The 13,564-nt window shown below is 47.4% G+C and overlaps 1 protein-coding gene across 1 annotated transcript in view; it reads right to left on the bottom strand.

Annotated features, from left to right (window-relative positions):
- NOS1 (nitric oxide synthase 1) overlaps positions 1-13,564 on the bottom strand; it is a 92,486-nt gene that overhangs the window by 37,688 nt on the left and 41,234 nt on the right. The window contains exons 4-11 of the mRNA XM_056859788.1: positions 13,034-13,176; positions 12,310-12,472; positions 10,071-10,162; positions 8,032-8,173; positions 5,951-6,090; positions 3,244-3,418; positions 1,884-1,985; positions 509-703 (exon numbers count right to left, since the gene is read on the bottom strand). Of these exons, the coding sequence (XP_056715766.1) occupies positions 509-703; positions 1,884-1,985; positions 3,244-3,418; positions 5,951-6,090; positions 8,032-8,173; positions 10,071-10,162; positions 12,310-12,472; positions 13,034-13,176 (1,152 nt within the window). The remainder of the gene's footprint in view (positions 1-508; positions 704-1,883; positions 1,986-3,243; positions 3,419-5,950; positions 6,091-8,031; positions 8,174-10,070; positions 10,163-12,309; positions 12,473-13,033; positions 13,177-13,564) is intronic.

The raw sequence follows: 13,564 nt of genomic DNA on the forward strand, positions 1-13,564 counted from the left end.
TAAAAATGGACATTAGTCATGATGCATACCTATTCTCTCCAGGATCAGAGGAGCATACCTATTATATTGGATGCTTTGGAACACAAGCAGGACAGTGCTTCTGCAGTCATCTTGTTTGTGGGGTTCCTAGAGGCACCTGGTTGGCCACTGGGTGAAGAGACTGCTGGACTTGATGGACCTTGGTCTGATCCAGCATGGCCTTTCTTATATTTTTATATGCAAAAAAACCTTTAAAGGTATTCAGCAATGCTACTTCAGACTGGTACCATGGACAGCACCAGGGCTTTCTTTGCCAGCAGGATACAAGTGAGGCCTACAAGGCATCTCCAGTGGGCGTTGCAGCCATCTTCACAGAAGGAATGCAAACCAGGGACAGCGGACCCACGGAGTTTCTGACAACTTTGCAGTGGCAACTGCAGACCCATGACCAGAGGTAAACCATCTTGATGCATCTCCCTCCTTTGCCCAACCCCCAGTCTCAGCGGCGGGTCGCAGAAACGCACGGTACCTGGTACTCAAAGGAAGGGGTGAGCCTGTAGTTGAGCATTTCCTGGTGGAAGACAGGGGTGATACTGGCAGACATCGGGGGGACGATCCACGCCCAGTCAGCAGGGCACCCACCCCGGCACCGGTACTCGTTCTCCATGTGCTTGAGGAAGGACTCGGTGGCGGAGTGATGGTCCACAATGGTCACTTTGTCGCTCTGTACACATGAACACATGAACACGCATGAAGCTGCCTTCTATGGAACCAGACCCTTGGCCCATCAAAGTCAGTATTGTCTACTCAGACCGGCAGCGGCTCGCCAGGGTCTCAGGTAGAGGTCTCTCGCATCACCCACCTGCCTAGTCCCTTTAGCTGGAGATGCAGGGGATTGAACTTGGGACCTTCTGCATGCAAAGCAGATGCTCTACCACTGAGCCAAGGCTGCTCCCTCTGTAGGGAAGGGAGGACCAGGCAAGCTCATTCTGAGAAAACAGAAAGGGGATGGGACTCCAGCCTGCCTGGGCCACATTCCCGCCAATCTGCAAATGTTTCCAGGATGTTTGCAGGGGGAATGCGGGCATGGTGCCAGCACATGAGGGGCTTGCTGCCAGTTTTGTCCCACTTCCTTCATCCATGCCTGCCTCTTGACCAGCTTCAGTTAAGCTCATTTCGTCCTCCTCCTACATCAAACAGCCTCTCTTAAGCCAAAACTATCTGGGGTTTCCTTAGAGCCACCTTTATTTTATTTATTTATTGTATTTTATTTAATTTTGACCCTGCCAAACTGACAACATTCTTGTCCTCCACAGAAGTTGCAGGCATTGTTCCCTGAGTAGCTGGAATGTTTGTGAATATCCTAAGCCCTCACGCCAGCTCTGCCAACGAGTGATAGAGGCCTTACTGCCCAGCCTCCTCCATCTGCATGGCACAAATGCTATCATGGGGCATTTTCTGAAGGCTTTCATGTCAAATATGAAGTGCCACAGCATTGTACACTAACCTATGGGAACAAATTACATATGCACTTTTTTGTCCCACATATGGTGGCAACCTCAAAGGATTTCCCACAAGATGCTACACTATGCCACCCACAACGTACACATGCACACACAAAGGCTCTTCACTGTATCTTAATGTGCTCTTCATGTGAAGACATGAAGCTGCCTTATACTGAATCAGACCCTTCGTCCATCAAAGTCAGTATTGTCTACTCAGACTGGCAGTGGCTCTCCAGGATCTCAGGCTGAGGTCTTTCACATCACCTACTTGCCTAGTCCCTTTAACTGGAGATGCTGGGGATTGAACCTGGGACCTTCTGCATGCCAAGCAGATGCTCTACCACTAAGCCACCGCCCCTCCCCGCCGGCTGTTTTTGCTGCAGAACAGTTCCCTGTTACCTGGAAGCTGTACAAGACAGCAATATTGATCTCCACCAATGCCTGGTCCTTCCACAGTGAAGATGTCTTCCGCATGTCCAAGTTCATCTTCTTGGCAACTTCCTGGAATGCAAGGAGAGTGACTCAATATGGAATTAAGCTGCCCCAATTGGGAAAATGGGCAACGGGCTGGCATCTGAAGTCAACACATCAGCAAGGTCAAAGGGAGAAGAGGCCACAGCCTGGCAGCTCTCCCTTGTGTCTGGACTCAGCTCCAGACAAAAATGCTCCTCCTCCCAGTTATCTGCTGCCAATTTTTCAGACCAGAGGGAGAAATGGCAGCAGCTGGGCACCCTCCTCTTAGCCTGGGAATTACATGCAACTGGGAACTGCCTCCCCTTCCCCCGTAGCCTTGCTGATTTCAGGAGGTAGCTGGAAGATCAGCAAGACTACAGGGGAAATAGGCAGAAGCCGGATACCCTCCCACTACGCCTGGGTTGTGATCTTACTGGGAACTCCCTTGCTGAGCATCTTTTAAAAGATCTTTTAACTGGATTTTGTTTTCTGTAAGCTTCGTGGAGAATCAGTTTTGTATCAAAATATTGTCGAAGGCTTTCACGGTTAGAGTTCATTGGTTCTTGTAGGTTATCCGGGCTGTGTAACCGTGGTCTTGGAATTTTCTTTCCTGACGTTTCGCCAGCAACTGTGGCAGGCATCTTCAACTGTGAAGATGCCTGCCACAGTTGCTGGCGAAACGTCAGGAAAGAAAATTCCAAGACCACGGTTACACAGCCCGGATAACCTACAAGAACCAGTTTTGTATCAGTTTATATACCATTGCTGAAACAATGGTATATAAACAAATACTTGACCACCGCAGCTAATTTGAACATCAGAATGAAGGTTTTGGGTTTTGAACATTGTGATGTTGGTGCAATGAAATTGGAAACCTCTGTGCCCCATCTTAGGTGATGTCATGTCAACATTTTGATGCTGTAATTTACGGTGCAATTTAAAGAACTGTTATTGCAGCATTCAGCATAAACATAGTCTGCCTAGTAAACGTCATGAGGTGTTGTCACCCCATGGGTCAGTAATGACCTGATTAGGGTTGCCAACCTCCAGGTGGTGACCGCTATTACAACTGATCTCCAGGCAATAGAAATCAGTTCCCCTGGAGAAAATGGCCGCTTTGGCAATCGGACTCTATGGCATTGAAGTCCCTCCCCTCCCACAACCCCACCCTCCTCAGGCTTTGGTCCCAAACCTCCCACCAGTGGCGAAGAGGGACCTGGCAACCCTATTCATCTGGGTTTCCCACCACATCCCCAAGTGTGCCATGTCTCTTCTGCCTTAAAGCAGACACCATTTCTCAGTTTACCTCCAGGATGTTGTAGCGAGAATTGTCACAGTAATCGCGAACTCCGATCTCAGTCCCCATGTACCATCCACTGAAGGGGCAGCCAGAGAACTCCAAGCCTCCGATCTCTAGCAGCATGTTGGCAACAGCCGGCAAGCCGTACCACTTCAGCCCCAAGTCTTTAAACCAGGAAAATCTGCAACAACAACAAAAAAGATCAGGAAGGGCAGACTCAAGTAGGGTCAAGCACTGGTTCCTTGCCCTGCTGGGGAGAAGCCGAGAACTTGAGGCCATTGTAGCCAAAGCTACGTAGCAACCCATGTACTGCCCCAGACCTTTAAGAAAGCGATGCTTGGTGCTCCTCCTATGGGATACAACGGCTAACTTATCTGCAAGCATGGCTAGGTTTAGCACATTACCTTTAGCACATTACCTTTAATACTTTGCAGGACAATGACTCAGCTCAAACCTAACCCCCTTCTGACTATATATTACTCTTCCTACACACTTGACACTGAGAGACACTGTCCTTCAGTGTTACTCTTCTGAAGATGCCTGCCACAGCTGCTGGCGAAACGTCAGGAAAAATACCAAGACCACGGTCACACAGCCTGGATAACCTACAAGAACCGATGGCTAGGTTTGCTTGGCTAGCAATTAAAATCAGGCAGAGTTTGCTTAAGTACCTACAATAGCCAAGGAAATAGAGAATGAATGGCTGCCAGCTTGCAGGGCTTTAAGAGGGGAGTGGACATATTCATGGAGGAGAGGGGTATTCATGGCTGTTAGTTAGAATGGATATTAGTCATGCTGCATACCTATTCTCTCTAGTATCAGAGGAGCATGCCTATTATTTTGGGTGCGGTGGAACACAGGCATGAGGGTGCTGCTGCAGTCATCTTGTTTGTGGGCTTCCTAGAGGCACCTGGTTGGCCACTGTGTGAACAGACTGCTGGACTTGATGGGCCTTGGTCTGATCCAGCAGGGCCTTTCTTATGTTCTTATGTTATGTTCTTATGAATACTGTTTGACCCTAGGAGCCCCGTGGCGCAGAGTGGTAAGCTGGAGTACTGCAGTCCAAGCTCTACTCATGACCTGAGTTCGATCCCGACGGAAGTTGGTTTCAGGTAGCCGCCTCAAGGTTGACTCAGCCTTCCATCCTTCCGAGGTTGGTAAAATGAGTGCCCAGCTTGCTGGGGGTAAAGGGAAGACGACTGGGGAAGGCATTGGCAAACCACCCCGTAAACAAAGTCTGCCTAGTAAAGATCGGGATGTGACATCACCCCATGGGTCAGAAATGACCCGGTGCTTGCACAGGGGACCCTTTTCTTTCTTTCTTTTTACCGTTTGACCCTACAGATTAAATGCATATTTATTTATTTGTTTATTTTTTCTTTCTTGTTTTAATCTCTGCCATTTTAGGAAATTATCAAGCATTCTAATTTTACCCACATTTAGTATTTGTTTGAATATTAATTAGTTAAGCATCTTGATAATTCTGCCATTTTTAACTTTGAATCTGATTTGATTGTGTCTACTTGATTGTAATGGCCTTTGGCTATATACAATAAATCTGTACCTACCTAATAATACCATTTTAAACAATTTTAATAGCAAATCCATTTTGTCATTGTTTTTTATCCTATACTATTTAACTATGCATATTTGCTTTATTTGATGGTCTATGACTGCAAATCCAAAAAAAACAAATCAGTGGGTTTTAGATCAAATCAAGCCTGAACTGACCCTAGAAGCTAAAATGACTAAACTGAGGCTGTCGTACTTTGGACATATTATGAGAAGACAAGAGTCACTGGAAAAGACAATCATGCTAGGAAAAGTTGAAGGCAGCAGGAAAAGAGGAAGACCCAACAAGAGATGGATTGACTCTATAAAGGAAGCCACGGCCCTCAGTTTGCAATATCTGAGCTAGGCTGTTAAGGATAGGACACTTTGGAGGACACTGATTCATAGGGTCGCCATGAGTCGGAAGCGACTTGACGGCACTTAACGCACACACATGACTGCAAATAAATTATTGATTGATAACAACCCATGATTTTCCTGGCCTGTGAAGTCATGTGAATGGCTAACCTAGTGTCATCGCGAGTCACGCAGACTACCTAGTCCACACTTTGTGGCCTCCAGACTTCCGCCTTGTGGCCCAGACCCTTGCCTTTAACCTCCCTGCCTGCCTCTGAGACTACTGAGGGGCCTGTGGCTCAGTGGCAGAGTACATATGCTTTGCATACAGAAGGCTCCAGGTTCAATCCTGACCACCTCCAGTGAAAAGATAGCAGGCCCTGAGAAAAGTTTTTCCCTGCTTGAGACCCTGGAGACTTGTTGCCCCTCAGGCTTGACATTAGTGAGCTAGGTAGAGGAAAAGCCAAGACTCAGCACAAGGCTGCTTTATACACTGTTCATATGCTCACTTTTGGCTTGAGCCCCTGGCACTCAAGGAAAAGCTGTGGCTCAGCGGAAGAGCCTCTACTTTGCATGTAGAAAATCCTGGGTTCAATCCCTGGCATCTCCAGTTGAAAGGGTCAAGTAACAGGTGATGTGAAAGATCTCCGCCTGGGAGCCTGGAGAGCGGCGGCAACCTGAGTGGGCAATACCAACCTTGACGGACCAGTGATCTGATTCAGTATAGGGCAGATTCATGTGTGTTCATGTGTGTTCATGTGTGACATTACTAGGTTTTCCAGTAACGTGAGGCATTTTTACTTACTTGGGGTGCCGAATGGGTACTTCCAGCACCAGCTCAGGTGGGATTTCGAAGAGTTCCGGGTCATTGCCGTTGGCTTGGAGAAGCAGCGGCAGGATGTCAAAGCGGCCCCTGGGAGCTTTCCACCCTTGCTGTACACAGAGCTGTACCCAGAAGGAGAGTATCTGGTCAGTGGCTTTCCTGATAGCGGGTTAGCTACAACACAAGCCTTTATTGGCATATGAAAAGGAAGCACATACATTTGGATAAAACCGAGTACAAAAAAATAAAATTGGATAAAACCATCCCAGATCAGCCATTCAGGAAAGCTACACACCATTCACGATACCTGATTGCTAGCTGTAAGAAAATGATTCAATTATTTTTGGGTTTTGTGTGGTCATAAGATAGGGTGTCCTTATTTCACCAGAGAGCCATTCCCTGTTTACGAACAGTGGGACAATGAATTGGGATTGGCTACCCTGACCTGGATGGCCCGGGCTAGCCTGATCTCATCATATCTCAGAAGCTAAGCAGGGTCAGCCATGGTTAGTATTTGGATGGGAGACCACCAAGGAAGTCCAGGGTTGCTATGCAGAGGAAGGCACTGGCAAACCACCTCTGTTAGTCTCTTGCTATGAAAACCCCAAAAGGGGTCGCCATAAGTCGGCTGCGACTTTACGGCACTTTACACACACACACACACACACACACACACACACACACACACACACACACAAGCATAAAAGCAACAATTGAAAAGGACATGCACAAGGAATTCAATTTCACCATTCCTGCAGGGGCAAACTCTGTTCGCAAATGGGATTTTATTAAATCTTCCATATAGCAAGGCAGAGGGTAGTGCATTTAGCCTGGCAAGCATGTATGCTCTATGCTGTTGCAGTGCAGTTAGACACGTAAAGTATAGTTAGCGGGTTAGCATTCACTCGTTTGTGCTTCCATTTGCAATTTGAAATTGCACAATGCAGACACAGTTCATTGCCAGTTCTCACATTACAAACTCCTTATGTACCCGCGTGTCTTGTCGTCAGATGCGATCTGGGAGTTTTTGTGTTCAGAACTTAATTCTCAGACATGCATAAACCTGATTTTGATCATAATAATGGCAAGAAGGAAGAAGGCTCCTAAGTCTCCCTACTACCCTGTCTTCCCAACATGAAAAAGCCCATGAAGTCACTATTGTGTGCGTAAAGTGGCGTCAAGTTGCAGCCGACATACGGCAACCCAGTAGGGTTTTCAAGGCATGAAATTAACAGAGGTAGTTTGCCGTTGCCTTCCTCTTCATAACAACCCTAGCATTCCTTGGTGGTCTCCCATCCAAGTACTAACCAAGACCAGCCCTGCTTAGCTTCTGAGATCCGATGAGATCAGGCTAGCCTGAGCCATCCAGGTCAGGGCACAGTCACTATTAGCCCCACTGATAATGTAGCTCTCAGGTTAATGTAAGTTTTCCTGAAGTGGGAAAGGGTGGCTCTCCGAAGCAATATCAGGCCAGCAAAACAGCAATGGAAGGAAAACGCTGAAGTCCTCTCCCCCCACACACCACAGTTCCAGTACAAATCAGGCTACCACATGCCAGAGAGTTAAGCTCGGCCATTTATGCATGGGAGGTTTTGTTTTGGATTTGCCACTCTCTAGATGCACATTTTCCCCATCCGAATTCTCAAAACTCTCCATGGGGGCTTATTGTTGAGTTTTGAGAATTTGGATGGGGAAAATGTGCACCTAGAGAGCGGCAATTACAAATGCATAAATGGCCCTCCAAGCACAGAACTTCCAGAGCATATTTGATTGACAGGACCTGTGGAAGGCATGCGGTGGACATAAGGCCTTTGTAACATGTAACCAGCAAGGAAAGTCAATCAGGGATTGTACTGAGCCTCTAGAGACAGCAGCCTTGCAGCCTTCTCCTTTGAAACTCATGTCAAGGTCAGCTTTGCTGACTTCGTGCCTGTAGAAGTATTGTAGGTGCCCCTATGCCAATGACCTTAAATCCATAAAGAAATCTCCCAGGACAAAGCCCTGCAATGGCAACAAAGGGCAGCGTGTAATTATGTGCACCTTCCACTCTCTCACCCACTGACCTCTGTCAGCTCGATACTGGCCGGGTCTCCCAGGATGATGCCGTCCGGCTGTTTGTAGCCAGCGTATCGGATGAGCTGAGGGTTCCAGACTCGGAAGTCGTGTTTGCAGTCAGTCCTCTGGGGAAATATGGTGATGGCAGACCTGGAGGAAGGAAGGAAGGAAGGAAGGAAGGAAGGAAGGAAGGAAGGAAGGAAGGATGGAAGGAAGGAAGGAAGGAAGGAAGGAAGGAAGGAAGGAAGGAAGGAAGGAGGCTTATATCAGCCATTCCAAAGCAAGATCCCCCAAGAGGGGCTGTGGCTCAGTGGTAGAACTCAGTGGTAGAGCCTCTGGGCTGTGGCTCAGTGGTAGAGCCTCTGCTTGGAATGCAGAAGGTCCCAGGTTCAATCCCCGGCATCTCCAGGCAAGGGACCAGGCAAGTAGGTGATGTGAAAGACCTCTGCCTGAGACCCTGGAGAGCCGCTGCCTGTCTGAGTAGACAATACTGACTTTGATGGACCAAGGGTCTGATTCAAAGGCAGCTTCATGTGTGTCCATGTGTTTGATTGATTAGGGAGGGGCTGTGGCTCAGTGGTAGAGAATCTGCTTGGCATGCAGAAGGTCCCAGGTTCAATCCCCGGCATCTCCAGTTAAAGGGACTAGGCAAGTAGGTGATGTGAAAGACCTCTGCCTGAGACCCTGGAGAGCTGCTGCCAGTCTGAGTAGACAATACTGGCTTTGATGGGCCAAGGGCCTGATTCAGTATAGGGCAGCTTCATGTGTTCATGTGATAGGCACTGAATCAAGATCCAAACTTTGGGCTGTGAGGCCGCTTTGGAAAGCGTTCAATTTGGAAGCCACAAATCTTGAAATGCAATTCTTGCAGAGGGCTTTTTTCTCTGTGCCGCTCAGCCAACGAGACATGAACAGAAACTGATGTTCCACTGAAGCAGCACGCAATCAGACCCTCACCTAGCCACAGGCCAAGGTACCACCAGACCTGGTCAACCCATGTTGGGGATGTACCACTGCAGAGATCAGGTGAGGGTTCACCTGACAGAATGTTCCCTCCTACAAAAGGGAGCCAGTTGCACATAGAAAACTAGCTCCAGGGAGAAGGGGCCTTGTCTAGACTTCTCACTGACGTGCTAGTTTTCTAAAATCAAATCAAAATCAATCGACCTTTACTGGCATATACTCAGAAACATAGCATAAACAGCGCACAAAAATTCTCTGTCCATACATTTTCGATTTAAATGTAATTTAAACTTTGGTCCTAGTCTTAACAACTTCCATCAGAAATTCCGCCACCTTTAATGTGACTTCAGGAATAGAATAATTCATTAAAAACTGGCATATGGAGGATCCTTGGCAAGATTTCATTTTATCAATCAAGGGTAGAATTGTTTTCAGTTCAGTTTCAGTCACCTTTATTGGCACGATAATAACAAGAGTGCATACATGTATTCCCTCTCACTCAAAAGGGTCTCACATACAACTATATAACTAAAACATGGCTATCAAATTAAAACTCTTCAGTTTTAAAAGAATTGTTTTCTTATGAGGGCCGTCGTGCAGAAGACAATTTATGATTACCGGTATATGCTATAGCGTATCATGTTGACTCAAGCCACGTACACATAGTCTTTTCTCAAAGGGGATATTTTTAAACCTACCATTTAGTACCTCCAAAGGGAGGGCATTAAGCCTGGTGAGCATAAATGCCCTCCATTGAAGGGGTTCCTTGAGTGTATGCTAGTTTTCTACATCTGGGTATTATTTTAATGAGCATTTATTTGTGCTTGCCTGTTCCCCCTTCTTGCCCCCACAAGTTGGCCAGACCCAGGCATGACAACTGGGAGAGATGGCAAAGGAAGCAGACCCTGGCACAGATGTGCTATGCAATAATACTTTTCACATGAGAAGAAATGCTTGCTGGGTTGAGTTGAACACTGATATATTTCCAGGGAGTCCACCAGAATTGCCAAACTGGGCCAGACCAAATTGCATGCAGTGAATGCGTGCGTGCGCACACACAGCCCCTATGAATTGCACAGCTCACCTGAGGTTCCCTTTGTTAGTGGCGTATTTTATGTGGTTGCAAATGTAGTTGAACATCCCATGGGCGGTGGTGCAGTCCCGGGCATCAAACACCTGAAAGAATTCAAAACCACAGCATGAGAAAACAGTTCCTGTATCTCCCCTAAGTAGGGTTGCCAACCTCCAGGTAGCAGCTGGAGATCTCCTGCTACTACAACTGATCTCCAGCCGATAGAGATCAGTTCACCTGGAGAAAATGGACTATGGCATTGAAGTCCCATTGAAGTAATGACCCGGTGCTTCCACAGGGGACTACCTTTACCCTTAAAAGGACAATTTTTCCCTTTGAAATGCTAATCAGCAAGGGGGAGCGGAGTTAGCAAAACTATGACAGGGTTGAAGCTTTAAAGCCACTCCCATGCAGCCCCAAACCAAGTCTGGGCTGCGCCAGCTTGCCATTTGCCTTTTCCAGACAAATGGGAGATCCGTCTGCTTTAGCCCTGAGCTGCGCACGCAGTCGCTGCCCTGAAAACAAAGCCCTCAGAATGCAGAGAATGTGCACAAGGAGACGCGTCTCGTGCACATCATTCACCCACTTCATTTCTATGCTGCTTTCTTTGCCATTGTGCTCACGGTGGCTTTCAATTCAAAGTAATTGCCCATAACATAATACACATAACAGCAAAGGAGAAAAGGACAGAAAAGGAGCGGGGGGGGGGAGGAGAAAACCGAAGAAGCACCTCTTAAAGCAACTGATGGAGTAAACACAGATGATCATTTTTTAAAAGGTAAAGGTAGTCCCCTGTGCAAGCACTGGGTCATTCCTGACCCATGGGGTGACGTCACATCCCGACGTTTTCTAGGCAGACTTTGTTTACGGGGTGGTTTGCCAGTGCCTTCCCCATTCATCTCCCCTTTCCCCCCAGCAAGCTGGGTACTCGTTTTACCGACCTCGGAAGGATGGAAGGCTGAGTCAACCTTGAGTCCTGAGCTACCTGAAACTGACTTCCGCCGGGATCGAACTCAGGTCGCAAGCAGAGCTTTTGACTGCAGTACTGCAGCTTACCCCTCTGCGCCACGGGGATGATCATTTGCCAAGTGATAATTGGCCCCACTGGGCTCTGTACCGAATAATAAACCTGTCACCTGCGTTGTCCCGCCAAGGGGTGGGGGGAGGAAAATCTTAGCACTCTTCTGCTTTCCTGAGTTTCAGATCACTTAACAGGACACTGCAGACAAACAGCTTCCTAAGTGGTTACAAACACACTGGGGTAAATTAACACTTGGTGGACAGTCCTCTGCCTTTCTCCTGTTGCCCCCTAACAGAACTCCGAACAGACAGCACTGATAGTACAGAGGTAGGTGCTGCTCTGCAAAACCACGGAGAGATTTCCCCATGTCAGTTGATTGCACTACGACGTACAAAATGCCCGTCTTTTAAATATACATTTATAGAGGAGAGGTAGTGTGCCACTGAACATTGGTTGCCAGGGGGTGGGGGCTACTGCCTTCTTGTCCTGTTTGCGTGTTTCGTGGGGTGCATCTGGTTGGCCACGTTGAGAAACAGGATGCTACATGTAACGGGCCTTTGGTCTAATCCAGCAGGGCTGCCGAAACCCTGGAGAGATGCCATGTGAATGTCAGACCTGGGCTCTCTGAAAAGGCACAAAGAGAGGCAGGCGCAGAGAGGGAAAGCAGGAAGTACCTGACATAAAACACCAACATTTCCTTTGATGGGAAAAAATTGTTTTTGAATGATTTATATTGTGCCACACAACCCAAACAAACTCTTGGGTGGCTTAGCATATAAGAAGGAAGAAGAAGAAGAAGAAGAAGAAGAAGAAGAAGAAGAAGAAGAAGAAGAAGAAGAGTTGGTTTTTATATGCTGAGTTTCTTTATCTTTTAAGGAGAATCAAACTGGCTTAGAATCTCTTAATGTTAGATAATGCTAGAAGTTGGTTCTTTTTAAAAAAGTTTCTGTAGCCAAAATCCATGAACATAAGTTAAGACCAACATTTGTATAGAAAATATGGTTGCAAATAAAACTGGCTTTCTTCTTCTCTTAAATGTAAAGAAGCTTACAGGAAAGGCTCCCCAAACATCCTTGTTTAAAGACTGTTTCTATAAACCTGCCAGTAGAGATGCCTTCCAAAGCCTGAATAAGAAGCCTGCAATTCTTGCGCCCCTTTCTCAATAAGCTGATTCCTCAAAGAGTGGGTCCCTTGTAGGGGCGCCCCACTAGCTGTGCCCAAGATACCTACCTGCAACTTGGACCACTGAATCCTGCCCACGCAACGGGAGGCATTGCGCCAGGCATGCTTCGCTCCATAGATCAGCTCTGTATCGCGCAGCTGGTAAGTGTCCGTCGTTTCAATCTCCTTGGTTACTTCTTCCAGCCTCTCCATGTGGGCCTTGGAGCCGAACCTGCCAGCGTGGAGAAAAGAGCCGGCAGCTGTCACCACTGTCATCATGCTGGGAAAGTCTGTCTTGTTGCATACAATCACAGAATCCAGCTTTTTTAAAAAACAAAACACACCACAAACATATATACACATACATGAGGCAAAGGTGGACCATGGATCCATCATTATTTGGGAAAGTAAAAAGCATACGCCCTCAGCAATCTATTACATTTGCACTGCAAATCCTCATTCAATCAAGCTTTATTTGATGAAGAAGAAGAGTTGGTTTTTATATGCCAACTTTCTCTGCCGCTTAAGGGAGAATCAAACCGGCTTACAGTCACCTTCCCTTCCCCGCAACAGACACCCTGTGAGGTAGGTGGGGCTGAGAGAGGGTGACTCACCCAAGGTCACCCAGCTGGCCTCATGTGTAGGAGTGGGGAATCAAATCTGGTTCTCCAGATCAGACTCCACCGCTCCAAACCACCACTTTTAACCACTACACCACGCAGAAATCTAGACGTTTTCTGGTACAGAGCTCTGTCAGAGGCAGAGGCCACGACCGTTCACCCGCAAGACTTGCCTCTTGATAGAGGAATAGTACTGATCGATGAATTCTTTCGCTAGCGGGAGCAGCAGTTCCTTCGTCTTGACTTCTGGCTTTCGGATGTACTGGGAAGGGAACATGACGGAACCCATGCAGACGTTCTCGCTACAGGGCGTCACCTGAAAGGTACGAGTCACAAGATTACGGGGGTACGTGTCTTGTTTCGTTTCTGTGTCAGCTGCATTCGTTCAGCCAGTCTGCAAAGAATGACCCTGACCGCCAGCATGGTAAGACTCCGGCCAAGACCATGACCTGGCAGAAGGCCCACCACCTACCAAAGATACCTGGCTTGCCTTCTCCCTCCAAGAATGGATGGGCTGTGGCTCAGTGGTAGAGCATCTATCACATCTATCTGACCTCTCTCTCAGTAAGCCCCATTCTCGAGTTTGCTCCTACAGCAGCCACTAGGTGGCATCACATAGAATTCAACACGAGAGCCAATTAAAGGGCTGGAACTGTAGGAAACGGATATGCTCAGCTTATCATTTAGAGTTGGGACTAGAGAAG

The sequence above is a fragment of the Euleptes europaea genome, chromosome 13 (assembly GCF_029931775.1).
Source record: "Euleptes europaea isolate rEulEur1 chromosome 13, rEulEur1.hap1, whole genome shotgun sequence".
Taxonomy (NCBI): domain Eukaryota; kingdom Metazoa; phylum Chordata; class Lepidosauria; order Squamata; family Sphaerodactylidae; genus Euleptes; species Euleptes europaea.